Source organism: Cervus elaphus, chromosome 9 (assembly GCF_910594005.1).
Source record: "Cervus elaphus chromosome 9, mCerEla1.1, whole genome shotgun sequence".
NCBI lineage: Eukaryota > Metazoa > Chordata > Mammalia > Artiodactyla > Cervidae > Cervus > Cervus elaphus.
Window position 1 is genome coordinate 50,830,454 of NC_057823.1, and position 14,566 is coordinate 50,845,019.

At 37.5% G+C, this 14,566-nt stretch overlaps 1 protein-coding gene across 5 annotated transcripts in view; it reads right to left on the bottom strand.

The window, feature by feature from the left end:
• Positions 1-14,566, bottom strand: part of FAM13B (family with sequence similarity 13 member B) — an 81,928-nt gene that overhangs the window by 27,366 nt on the left and 39,996 nt on the right. For all 5 annotated transcript variants that reach the window (XM_043912862.1, XM_043912860.1, XM_043912859.1 and 2 more), the window contains 3 exons: positions 4,962-5,003; positions 4,075-4,230; positions 2,194-2,326 (listed from right to left, as the gene is read on the bottom strand). In XM_043912862.1, the coding sequence (XP_043768797.1) occupies positions 2,194-2,326; positions 4,075-4,230; positions 4,962-5,003 (331 nt within the window). The remainder of the gene's footprint in view (positions 1-2,193; positions 2,327-4,074; positions 4,231-4,961; positions 5,004-14,566) is intronic.

The window sequence follows — 14,566 nt, forward strand, 5'->3', positions numbered from 1 at the left end:
AGATGTTTTAAGATATTAAGATGTTTAATTAAGATGTTAAGACATTCAAGATTGCCAGGAGAAATATCAACAACCTCAGATACAGAGATACCACTTTAGTGGCAGAATGTGAAGAGGACTAAATAGTGTCTTGATGAAGGTGAGAGGAGAGTGAAAAAGCTGGCTTAAAACTCAATATTGAAAAAGCAAAGATCATAGCATTCAGTCCCATTGCTTCATGGCAAATAGATGGGGGGAAAGTAGAAATGGTGAGTTTTCATTTTCTTCAGTTTCAAAATCACTGCAGATGGTGACTGCAGCCACAAAATTAAAAGACGCTTGCTCCTTGGAAGGAAAGGTATGACAAACCTAGACAGCGTATGAAAAAGCAGAGATATCACTTTGTCAGTAAAGGTCCACATAGTCAAAGCTATGGTTTTTCCAGCAGTCATATACATATGTAAGAGGTGGACGATAAAGAAGGCTGAGTGCTGAAGAATTGACGCTTTTATTTTTTTTTTTTTTAGAATTGACGCTTTTAAATTGTGGTGCTGGAAAAGACTCTTGAGAGTCCTGTGGACTGCAAGATCAAACCAGTCAGTCCTAAAGGAAATCAACCCTGAATATTCATTGGAAGGACTGATGCTGAAGGTAAAGCTCCAATACTTCAGCCACCTGATATGAAGAGCCGACTCACTGGAAAAGACCCTGATGGTAGGAAAAGATTGAGGGCAAGAGGAGAAGGGGGCGACAGAGGATGAGATGACTGAATGGCATCACTGACTCAATGGACCTGAGTTTGAGCAAACTCAGGGAGACAGTGAAGGACAGGGAAGCCTGGCGTGCTACAGTCCATGGGGTTGCAAAGAGTTGGACACAACTTAGCGACTGAACAACAACAAAGATATTCAACATTGAGCAGAACTTCTAGGTATAGGAATCTAAAGTTGCGAGAGATCTGGACTAGGGTATAAACTTGGGAGCCTTTAGCTGAGAGATGGTATTTAAAACCATTAGACTAAATGAAATTACCAATGGGTAAATGAAAATTAGTGACTTGAGAAAACTGGGCCCTGGGCTATACTAAATTTCAGAACACAAAAAGCAATCAGCAAAGGGATACAACAGCCAGTCAAGGAGGAAAAAAAACAAGAGGAGTAAGATATCCTGAAAGCCAAATGAAGACAGTGTATCAGTGGAGCAAAGAGACAAGAACAGAATCAATAACCATGAACAGATGAAAAGAGATTAATCTAATATGCCAGTGAAAGAAAGTAAGAATACTAGTTACATACAAGTCCAATAAAACTAAGTCCAGGAGCAGCTTAAATTCTGTGAAATGTTTTCCAGTTCAACAACTCAGAAAAGCTAGGTAACTTAGTCAAAGTTACACTGCTATTAACAGGCAAAGCCTAAACACAAATCTTTGATTCCTTACTATATGTATGTTAGCATATGATTTAGAATGAAAACATGCTGAAGAAAATTTCCTCATCCATTAAGGATCTTATTTTAAAAAGTGTTAACAAAACTTTGAAACATGTCTTAGAAAAATGCTTTGTACACTCACTGAAATTATTTTTAAAATGTTATTACTAAAAATTGTTGACAGTGAAAATAATTTACTTCTTAAATGACATTCATGGGTTTTCCATAATTATGTAAAGATTCCATGTTCTTCAGAAAATATCTGGGACATACACGGCTTTAAAAGAACAAAATTCAACCATAAAACCACCAGTCACCTCAGGTGACACTGTAATTTGTTTCCTTCCAGAAAAGTATTTAAAAATAAGGTATTCTGTATCTACTTCTCTATTCAATGATGGTTCCTGATCTCCACTGAAAGAATGTATGTTCTTGGGACTTGGAATCAAGGCGAACACATGTATCAGCAAAGACAGTGAACTATGGTTTCTGGTATCAAAGGAATACATGAAGCAATGAGAACTGTAATCTAGTACATACATGGGTCCCCACCCCCTGGGCCGCGGTCTGCTTAGGATCCTAGCCTGTGAGGATCACCTCACAGCAGAGGTGAGCGGCAGGCGGACAAGCGAGCAATGCTTCATCCGCCACTGCTCTCATCACCACCCGAACCACCAAATCCATGGAAAAACTCTCTTCCATGAAACCAGTCCCTAATGCCAAAAAGGTGGGGGACTGTTGATCTAGTACACTTAACAGACATTTTTAAGACCCTACATTTCTTACCTGGTTATTTTCTTCATCCTCAAATACAAAATCTTGCTGCATAACTTCATTGTCTAAATTAGTGCTAGCCACAGGTTCTGAACAGTCTCTGTTATGTTCACTGGCATTAATAATACCATCAGCAATATCAACCCTAGTAATGAAGATTAAAAAGTCAGATCAGGCCACATGTTGAATATGTAATGCCTTTTAAATAAATAAATAAAAGTAACAATCTGAAACTTCTCCTTGTGGGAGAAAATGTACCTTTTCCATAAAGATTCAGTTTATTTAGCATGTCAAGTTAGACTATAGAGGGTTCAAAGTTTATTTCTGTCCCTCCATGGAATGTTGTGAGGAACTACCTTATGTATTATCCAATTTGAATATTTTCACAAGCAAATGAATGGCTTTAAAAATAATTTATGTACCAAAACAGTGATCTCCCTTACAAACACATACTCTAAATCATAATAACAACCTGTTTGCAGATTAAAACCCAAGTCTAGCACTGGGCAACATAGAGTTCAACACCTTTTCAACTACAACAGGAATAGCGTCCTACTGCAGATTTTTTCATCTTATATAATTTAGAATATGTAAAACACTGCAGGTTGTTTATAAAGATGATACCCCAAGCAGGCAATATGAGAATTCTACCATGAGAGTATGAGTATTTCTATAATATCTGAGCATAGACATAGGTTTTCAGGATCTCTAGCTAAGCCAAAAGGGCAAACTCCAAGAAATCAGCTTATATTATATCCTTCGAAACATTTTTCTACTATTTCTACCATTTAGATACTGCTTCTTTCCTTCATACTCAACTATTTCCTACAGATCCACTTGTACAGTTCAAATAATGCCTTCAAAGCACACAAATCAGGGCCATCATATCACTGCACAGGCTGGTGGTGATGCCATCCATGCAGATTATATGGCACACCTGCGGTTGTACAATCTGGTATTCCATAAACATAGTCCCAGCATTGGTATTTATATCCATTAATTTCTACGTTTCATTTCATATGTGATAGCTAATCTGGTGTATTTGACATATTTGGCCTTTTAAAAATCTAATTCTTAACACAAAAACAAAATTCTACCTAGTTACCTATTTTTTTTTTTTTTTGGGGCCTTCCTATGAATTCTCCAAATTTGGGTACGTCTTTCTTAAGATCATGACCTATGCTGCTCTATAGATCTGTCCCCAAAAGAAAAACTGACCAATGCAAACTATAAAAATCATCTGTGGACTCAGAAGAAAGCACCTCTAGGGCTGAGGTAACAGGAAAGGAGATGAAGCTTTCATCACTTATACAAGTCAGATGAAGAATGGAGTAACATCACACACCACACAGTACATAGGGTACTTTTAACTTGCACAAATCCAATTATTAACAGTTAACCTAAAACAACAGTGTGTAGGGAAGGCAAAGCCTGGAGACAGGATAACAAGTTAAATAGCAAAGGATGACTCCATTCACCAATTCATTCAATGACCATGTGCACTAGGAGTGATGTCAATCTGCTGTCCCAGTACCTATCTATCCAGAAAACTATATGCCATGGTGTGACCATCTGGAAAACAGAATATAGGTCTACTCTTTTTAAAGTTATTTTTCACATAACACAGATCCTAAAGGTAATTATGCCCGCTACTTCATCTGGTGTTCACAGGCTTTGTTGGACTCAATGTCTACTATCTTAACAAAAGACTTATGAGATTTTTAATGAGAAGTATATACAATTTATAAGCAAGTATATACAAAGTCATTTTTCCACTTTCAGCAATGCTCAAGTAAGATCAGACACTATCATTAAAGAAAAAACTGTTTTTTAAAAGGTGAAACAATTTTATAATTCAACAAAAAATAGTCAAATGTTTTAAAAGTTTCTTACTGGTTATTAGATCCTTCCCCATCACAATTAACACTTCCTGCTTCATTATTACACACCAGACTTTGCTGCTGTAAGTTCTTAAGATCATGATCTATGCTGCTCTGCAGATCAAAAAGGTGCTGTTCCACAGCTGCTCTAATTGTTCTTTCTAAAATGCTATAAAACAGAACACATTTTAGTGAGAAGCAGTCACCCTAACTAGATTATTTGGTCACATAAACACAAACTTTAAAATATACAACCAGTTAAAAAAATATATACAATGGTATTTAAATTAATAGGCTACAGTGGAAAAACAAATACAGAAAAGGAATACATGATAATTGCTTAAACTTTAAAATGAAATTTGCCCAAACAGACATTACACAAATCAATCATGTCAATATTAATACTGACGCAGGAATGATCACTTGTCCCAGTAATTCAGTCCTCACTACAACATATAAAGCCATCTAAAAAGACTTCTCAGGGAATTCCCCAGTGGTCCAGTGATTAGGACTCTGCATTTCCACTGCAGGAAGCACAGGTTCAATCCCTGGTTGGAGAACTAAGATTCCACATGCCGTGCACCGTAGTCAACATAAATAAAGCAGTCATTTGGGGGGAAGGGGGTGGGGCAGGGAACCTCTACTAAAAAAAAGCTCTACTGATGTTCAGTCATTTCAGAAGATTAAAAAAAAATCATCTGAAAAAAAGTATATCAGAGCAATGTGTTCCTTCTTCATTTGTTCTGACTAAAGTATATAAAATACTAACCAGTTTCACTACCTTATGTACAGTCTCTCCTCTAAAGTAAGTATTTACAATAAATACATGCTTTTAATTTCTACAGCTTATTAATATTTTTAAAAGCTTTTTAAGCTGTCTTCTATAAGTATACTACTTACTCTGCAGAGGCTGGTAAGATGCTGATGGGTGATGTATGGGCACTGTAATCGAAGAAAAAAATTAGATATAAAATTTTCAATACTAAATGACTACAAAATGTGGTGAAAACTCCACATTTACACTACCTTGATACACACAGGAGAGCATGCACTAAGTTTTATTTTTCTAATTTTCCAAAGAAACTCTTTTTCACAGAAGACCCTTAAAATACTTATTGTCTGTTTTGTGTGTTAGTTCCTTTGTGTGTTTGGGGGGGGTTGGGGTGGAGGCGCAACTACTTCATCTGGTGCTTACCTGGAAGAACACTGACCTATTTTAAGCCTGAAGGGAAAAAAAACTGACTACTGGGCCAAACAAATGTATCCACCTAGGACACTATGAAGGCCTCAATGCTGGCCCTGTGCTCCCTGCCAAAAGTAATAGTACATGCTACTACTGAGAGGATATTCTCAAGCTACAAAACGAAAAGGCCAATTAGAAACAAAATTCAGGCTGTATCATTCACTGTGCTGGTAACAGATTTTTCTTAGCAAATTTTAAACCACAGTATCTACTGATATCTATAAAAACATAGATAATAAAAAAAATAAAATAAAAATTAAAAAAAAACATAGATAATAAACTCCTTTTTACCAAAGCTATCAACCATACAACTTGAAACCCACAACGTTAAAATACTGAAAATTAAAGTGTAGGTAAATCACAGAACTAGAACAAATAATTTCACAATTGTATGGAATACAAAAAACCTCGAATAGCCAAAGTAATCTTGAGAAAGAAGAATGGAACTGGAGGAATCAACCTGCCTGACTTCAGACTATACTACAAAGCCACAGTCATTAAGACAGTATGGTACTGGCACAAAGACAGAAATATAGATCAATGGGACAAAATAGAAAGCCCAGAGATAATTCCACGAACCTATGGACACCTTATCTTCGACAAAGGAGGCAAGGATATACAATGGAAAAAAGACAACCTCTTTAACAAGTGGTGCTGGGAAAACTGGTCAACCACTTGTAAAAGAATGAAACTAGAACACTTTCTAACACCATACACAAAAATAAACTCAAAATGGATTAAAGATCTAAATGTAAGACCAGAAACTATAAAACCCCTAGAGGAAAACATAGGCAAAACACTCTCCGACATAAATCACAGCAGGATCCTCTATGACCCACCTCCCAGAGTAATGGAAATAAAAGCAAAAACAAACAAATGGGACCTAATGAAACTTAAAAGCTTTTGCACAACAAAGGAAACTATAAGCAAGGTGAAAAGACAGCCCTCGGATTGTGATAATAGCAAACGAAGCAACAAAGGATTAATCTCAAAAATATACAAGCAACTCCTGCAGCTCAATTTCAGAAAAATAAATGACCCAATCAAAAAATGGGCCAGAGAACTAAACAGACATTTCTCCACAGAAGACATACAGATGGCTAACAAACACATGAAAAGATGCTCAACATCACTCATTATCAGAGAAATGCAAATCAAAACCACAATGAGGTACCATTACACGCCAGTCAGGATGGCTGCTATCCAAAAGTCTACAAGCAATAAATGCTGGAGAGGGTGTGGAGAAAAGCGAACCCTCTTACACTGTTGGTGGGAATGCAAACTAGTACAGCCGCTATGAAGAACAGTGTGGAGATTTCTTAAAAAACTGGAAATAGAACTGCCATATGACCCAGCAATACCACTTCTGGGCATACACACTGAGGAAACCAGATCTGAAAGAGACACGTGCACCCCAATATTCATTGCAGCACTGTTTATAATAGCCAGGACATGGAAGCAACCTAGATGCCCATCAGCAGATGAATGGATAAGGAAGCTGTGGTACATATACACCATGGAATATTACTCAGCCGTTAAAAAGAACTCATTTGAATCAGTTCTAATGAGATGGATGAAACTGGAGCCCATTATACAGAGTGAAGTAAGCCAGAAAGATAAAGAACATTACAGCATACTAACACATATATATGGAATTTAGAAAGATGGTAGTGATAACCCTATATGCAAAACAGAAAAAGAGACATAGATGCACAGAACAGACTTTTGGACTCTGTGGGAGAAGGCGAGGGTGGGATGTTTCAAGAGAATAACATCGAAACATGTATATTATCTATGGTGAAACAGATCACCAGCCCAGGTTGGATGCATGAGACAAGTGCTCGGGCCTGGTGCACTGGGAAGACCCAGAGGGATCGGGTGGAGAGGGAGGTGGGAGGGGGGATCGGGATGGGGAATACATGTAAATCCATGGCTGATTCATGTCAATGTATGACAAAAACCACTACAATATTGTAAAGTAATTAGCCTCCAGCTAATAAAAATAAATGAAAAAAAAATAAAAATAAAAGATTAACATAAAGTGTAGGTAAGGATGTGAAGCAAGTAGAACATTCACATAATGCTGGTGGGAATGTAAAATATTCCAACCACCCTGGACGCCAGTTGGGCAGCTTTCTTATAAAACCTACTATGTACACAACCCAAAACCTACGGGACTCAGTAAAAGCAGTGCTAAGGCGAAGGGTCATAGCAATACAAGCTTACCTCAAGAAACAAGAGAAAAGTCAAAAAAATAACCTAACTCAACACCTAAAGCAACTAGAAAAGGAAGAAATGAAGAACCCGAGGGTTAGTAGAAGGAAAGAAATCACAAAAACTAGGGCAGAAATAAATTAAAAAGAAACAAAGGAGACCATAGCAAAAATCAACAAAGCTAAAAGCTGGTTCTTTGAGAAGATAAATAAAATAGGCAAACCATTAGCCAGACTCATCAAGAAAAAAAGGGAGAAGAATCAAATCAACAAAATTAGAAATGAAAATGGAGAAATCACAACAGACAACATAGAAATACAAAGGATCATAAGAGACTACTATCAGCAACTATATGCCAATAAAATGGACAACTTGGAAGAAATGGACAAATTCTTAGAAAAGTATAACTTTCCAAAACTGAACCAGGAAGAAACAGAAAATCTTAACAGATCCATCACAAGCATGGAAATCGAAACTGTAATCAGAAATCTTCCAGCAAACGAAAGCTCAGGACCAGACGGCTTCACAGCTGAATTCTACCAAAAATTTAAAGAACAGCTAACACTCATCCTCAAACTCTTCCAGAAAGTTGCAGAGGAAGGTAAACTTCCAAACTCATTCTATGAGGCCACCATCACCCTAATACCAAAACCAGACAAAGGTGCCACAAAAAAAAGAAAACTACAGGCCAATATCACTGATGAACATAGATGCAAAAATCCTTAACAAAATTCTAGCAAACAGAATCTAACAACATATTAAAAAGATCATACATCATGACCAAGTGGGCTTTATCCCAGGGATGCCAGGATTCTTCAATATCTGCAAATCAATCAATGTAATACACCACATTAACAAACTGAAAGATAAAAACCATATGATTATCTCAATAGATGCAGAGAAAGCTTTTGACAAAATTCAACATCCATTTATGATAAAAACCCTCCAGAAAGCAGGAACAGAAGGAACATACTTCAACATAATAAAAGCTATATATGACAAACCCATAGCAAACATTATCCTCAATGGTGAAAAATTGAAAGCATTCCCCCTAACGTCAGGAACAAGACAAGGATGCCTACTCTCACCACTATTCAAAATAGTTTTGGATGTTTTGGTCACAGCAATCAGAGCAGAAAAAGAAATAAAAGGAATCTAGATTGGAAAAGAAGTAAAACTCTCACTGTTTGCAAATGACATGATCCTCTACATAGAAAACCCTAAAGACGCCACCAGAAAATTATTAGAGCTAATCAATGAATATAGTAAAGTTGCAGGATATAAAATTAACACACAGAAATCCCTTGCATTCCTATACACTAACAATGAGAAAACAGAAAGAGAAATTAAGGAAACAATTCCATTCACCATTGCAACGAAAAGAATAAAATACTTAGGCATATATCTACCTAAAGAAACAAAAGACCTATATATAGAAAACTATAAAACACTGATGAAAGAAATCAAAGAGGACACAAATAGATGGAGAAATATACTATGTTCATGGATCAGAAGAAGAAATATAGTGAAAATGAGTATACCACGCAATCTATAGATTCAATGCAATCCCTATCAAGCTACCAATGGTATTTTTCAGAGAACTATAACAAATAATTTCACAATTTGTATGGAAATACAAAAAACCTCGAATAGCCAAAGTAATCTTGAGAAAGAAGAATGGAACTGGCGGAATCAACCTGCCTGTCTTCAGACTATACTACAAAGCCACAGTCATCAAGAAAGCATGGTACTGGCACAAAGACAGAAATATAGATCAATGGAACAGAATAGAAAGCCCAGAGATAAATCCACACACCTACTGACATCTTATCTTTGACAAATGAGGCAAGAATATACAATGGAGAAAAGACCATCTCTTTAACAAGTGGTGCTGGGAAAACTGGCCAACCACTTGCAAAAGAATGAAACTAGAACACTTTCTAACACCATACACAAAAATAAACTCAAAATGGATTAAAGATCTAAACGTAAGACCAGAAACTATAAAACTCCTAGAGGAAAACATAGGCAAAACACTCTGACATAAATCACAGCAGGATCCTCTATGACCCTTTGCTATAAAAGCAAAAATAAACAAATGGGACCTAATGAAACTTAAAAAGTTTTGCACAACGAAGAAAACTATAAGCAAGGTGAAAAGGCAGCCTTCAGAATGAGAGAAGAGCAAATGAAGCAACAGACAAAGAACTAATTTCAAAAATATACAAGCAACTCCTGCAGCTCAATTCCAGAAAAATAAATGACCCAATCAAAAAATGGGCCAAAGAACTAAAGAGACATTTCTCCAACAAAGACATACAGATGGCTAACAAACATATAAAAAGATGCTCAATATCACTCATTATCAGAGAAATAAAAATCAAAACCACAATGAGGTACCATCTCACGCCAGTCAGAATGGCTGCTATCAAAAAGTCTACAAACAATAAATGCTGGAGACAGTGTGGAGAAAAACGAACCCTCTTCCACTGTTGGGGGGAATGCAAACTAGTTCAGCCACTATGGAGAACAGTGTGAAATTCCTTAAAAAACTGAAAATAGAACTGCCATACAACCCAGCAATCCCACTGCTAGGCATACACACCAAGGAAACCAGAACTGAAAGAGACATGTGCACCCCAATGTTCATCGCAGCACTATTTACAGTAGCCAGGACATGGAAGCAACCCAGATGTCCATTGGCAGACAAGAAAGCTGTGGTACATAAACACAATGGAATATTACTCAGCCATTAAAAAGAATGCATTTGAATCAGTTCTAATGAGGTGGATGAAACTGGAGCCTGTTATACAGAGTGAAGTAAGTCAGAAAGAAAAAACACCAATACAGTATATTAACGCATATATAGGGAATTTAGAAAGATGGTAACGACAACCCTATATGCAAGACGGCAAAAGAGAAACAGATGTAAAGAACAGTCTTTTGGACTCTGTGGGAGAAGGCAAGGGTGGGATGATTTGAGAGGGTAGCGTTACAACGTGTATATTATCATATGTGAGGCAAATCGCCGGTCTAGGTTTGATGCATGACACAGGATGCTCAGGGCTGGTGCACTGGGATGACCCTGGGGGATGGGATGAGGAGGGAGGTGGGAGGGGGCTTCTGGATGGGGAACACATGTGTGCCCATGGCTGGCTGAGTCGTGTCGATGTTTGGCAAAAACCACTACAATATTGTAAAGTAATTAGCATCCAATTAAAAATTAAAAAAAAAAAAAAAACACAACCTACTATGTGATCCAGCAATTTTACTTTTGTGTATTTGCTCAAAAGAAATGAAAGTTTAAGTCCACACAAAACTTCTACAAGCATAGCAGCTTTATTCAAAACAGCCAAAAATAGTCATCAACTCCATTATAGGTTGACTGCATATAACAACCTATAGGTAATTGCATAAACAAAGTGTGGAATATCCCTACAATGGAATATACTTAGAATTTTTTAAAATAAGTCTTGAATAACTGACACATGCAATAATATGAATCTCAAAAAACATTATACAAAGCAAAAAGAGCAAGACACAAGAGTACCTACTCTATGAGATTCCATTTATATGAAATTCTAAAACAGGCAAAATTCTATGCCTATGTAGTGACAGAATGCAGATCAGCAGTTGCTTGGGGCCAGAAATTGCAGGGAGCAGGGAGAGAGCTATTCTAAAGCAGCAAGGGAAGAGACAGAAACAGTCTCTATCTTGACTGCTCTGGCTGTTAACAGATACATCAATGGCGCACATGGTAAAGAATCTGCCTACAGAGCAAAAGATCCGGGCTTGATCCCTGGGTCAAGAAGATCCAAGATCCTCTGGAGAAGGGAATGGCTACCCAACCCAGTATTCTTGCCTGAAGAATTCCACGGACAGAGGAGCCTAGCAGGCTACAGTCCACGGGATCGCAAAGAGTCAGACACGACTGAGCGACTATCAGCACTTATAAAATGAATACATTTTATTGTGTGAAAAATACATCTCAGAAAAGTCAATCTTCTAAGGAAAAAAATCAGTAAGAGGAAAAAACTAATGTACAATAATCAAAGTTAGATAGTGGCTACCATGGGAGGAGAGAGATTGGTAGCACTTGAGAAGGGACAGGAGCAAGAATTGTTGCTTAATTATGCTATGATTATACAAATATGATTATACAAATTTCAGTTCATTGAGTAATTCAATGACCTTATGATTTGTGAACTTTTCTGTATGCATGTGATTCCTTAATGAAAAGAATCGTTTTTAAAAGTAAATTTAAATTAGTTTTATGAAAATACTCTGTAAAATGTGCGAACACAAACTCTAACCAACATGAGGGAGAAAGAAGGTCTATCAGGTTATTATTATCAGGACTGTCTGTAGGAAACCAAATAAACACCATTTACCATGCATCCAATAATCTTCAGGTCTCCCTTAACACATCAGTAGCAAACTGCACAACTGCTTTATCAGACAACACTAACCATCCTGGTTTGGCACACATAACCTCTCTAGTTAAAAAAAAAGTTTTTTTTAACTGCCAATATTTTGCTACTTTTCATGAATGAATTCAGCTCAGTTCAGTTGATCAGTCATGTCCAACTCTTTGTGACCCCATGGACTGCAGCACACCAGGTTTCCCTGTCGTTCGCCATCTCCCGGAGCCTGTTCAAACTCATGTCCATCGAATCAGTGATGCCATCCAACCATCTCATCCTCTGTCGTCCCCTTCTCCTCCTGCCTTCAATCTTGCCCAGCATCAGGGTGTTTTCCAATGAGTCTTCGCATCAGGTGGCCAAAGTACTGGAGCTTCAGCATCAGTCCTTCCAATGAATATTCAGGATTGATTTCCTTTAGAATTGACTGGTTGGATCTCCTTACTGTCCAAGGGACTCTCAAGAGTCTTCTCCAACATCACAGTTCAAAAACATGAATTCTTCAGTGCTCAGCCTTCTTTATGGTCCAACTCTCATATCCATACATGATTACTAGAAAAACCATAGCTTTGACTAGACAGACCTTTGTTGGCTAAGTAATGTCTCTGCTTTTTGATATGCTGCCTAGGTTTGTCATAGCTCTTCTTCCAAGGAGCAAGTGTCTTTTAATTTCATGGCTGCAGTCACCATGTGCAGTGATTTTGGAGCCCAAAAAATTAAAGTCACTCACTGTTTCCCAATCCATGAAGTGATGGGACCAGATGCCATGATCTTCATTTTTTTAATGTTGAGTTTTAAACCAGCTTTTTCACTCTCCTCTTTGACTTTCATCAAAAGGCTCTTTAGTTCCTCTTCACTTTCTGCCATAAGGGTGGTGTCACCTGCATATCTGAGGTTATTGTTATTTCTCCCGGCAATCTTCATTCCAGATTGTGCTTCATCCAGGCTGGCATTTCACATGATGTACGCTGCATATAAGTTAAATACAGTGACATTACACAGCCTCGACGTACTCCTTTTCCAATTTGGAACCAGTCCATTGTTCCATGTCCAGTTCTAACTGTTGCTTCTTGACCTGCATACAGATTTCTCAGAAGGCAGGTAAGGCAGACTGGTATTCCCACCTCTTTCAGAATTTTCCACAGTTTGCTGTGATCCACACAGTCAAAGGCTTTCACATAGTCAATAAAGCAGAAGTAGACGTTTTTCTGGAACTCTCTTGCTTTTTCAATGATCCAATGGATGTTGGCAACTGGTTCCTCTGCCTTTTCTAAAACCAGCTTGAACATCTGGAAGTTCTTGGTTCATGTATTGTTGAAGCCTGGCTTGGAGAATTTTGAGCATTACTTTACTAGCATTTGAGATGAGTGCAACTGTGTTTTAGTCTGAACATTCTTTGGCATTGGAATGAAAACTGACCTTTTCCAGTCCTATGGCCACTGATGAGTGCTCCAAACTTGCTGCCATATTGAGTGCAGCACTTTCACAGCATCATCTTTTGGGCTCTGAAGTAGCTCAGCTGGAATTCCTTCACCTCCACTAGCTTTGTTCACAGTGATGCTTCCTAAGGCCCACTTGACTTCACATTCCAGGATGTCTGGTTCTAGGTGAGTGATCACACCATCATGGTTATTTGGGTCATTAAGATCTTTTTTGTATAGTTCTTCTGTGTATTCTAGCCACCTCTTCACAATATGTTCTGCTTCTGTTAGGTCTACACCATTTCTGTCCTTTACTGTGCCCATCTTTGCATGAAATGTTCCCTTGGTATCTCTATAATTTTCTTGACAAGATCGCTAGTCTTTCCCATTCTCTTGTTTTCCTCTACTTCTCTGCATTGATCACTTATAGGAAAACTTTCTTATCTCTCCTTGCTATTCTTTGGAGCTCTGCATTCAGATGCATTCTCCTTTCCCTTTTCTTTTCTCAGCTACTTGTAAGGCCTCCTCAGACAACCTTTTGCCTTTTTGGCATTTCTTTTTCTTGGGGATGGTTTTGATCACTGCCTCCTGTACAGTGTCACAAACCTTCATCCATTGTTTTTTAGGCACTCTGTCTATCAGATCTAATCCCTTGAATCTATTATTCATGATATTATATTCTTAGCGAAATGCTTTCATGCTGATACCCTCAAGTAAAGTACCTAATTTTTTTTATATTTAAATGAAATCATTTCATCATTTTCATTTCTGAAATCAGGAAAAGGTGGCGGGGGGGGGAGGGGCAGGGGGGGCAGGACGGGAATCACATATATGTGCACAAAGAACAGTGTAGCCATTAGTTTCTTCCTAGCAGTTTCAGATGAGCTGAAAGTTAGTAACTTTCGCAGAAAAAAAAAATACAAATATGGCAAATCAAGCTTTCCCCAAAGAGTGTTTAAATGTCAACTAGGCTATCAGGTATTTTTCTGATATTCCACTACAATGGTGTGTTGATTTTTCATTTTGATTATGAGTTGCTGTTTCATTGTAAAAGTTAAATCTGGTATATTTTCCTCAGTAAGATGAGCACTCTCTAAGTTTAGTAAATTTGTGACCTATTTAGAAACATTCAGTTTACTTTTAATACCTGTTATCCACTGACATGTTGATGTCTGTTGATGTGAAGAAAATTTATAAATCTAACAT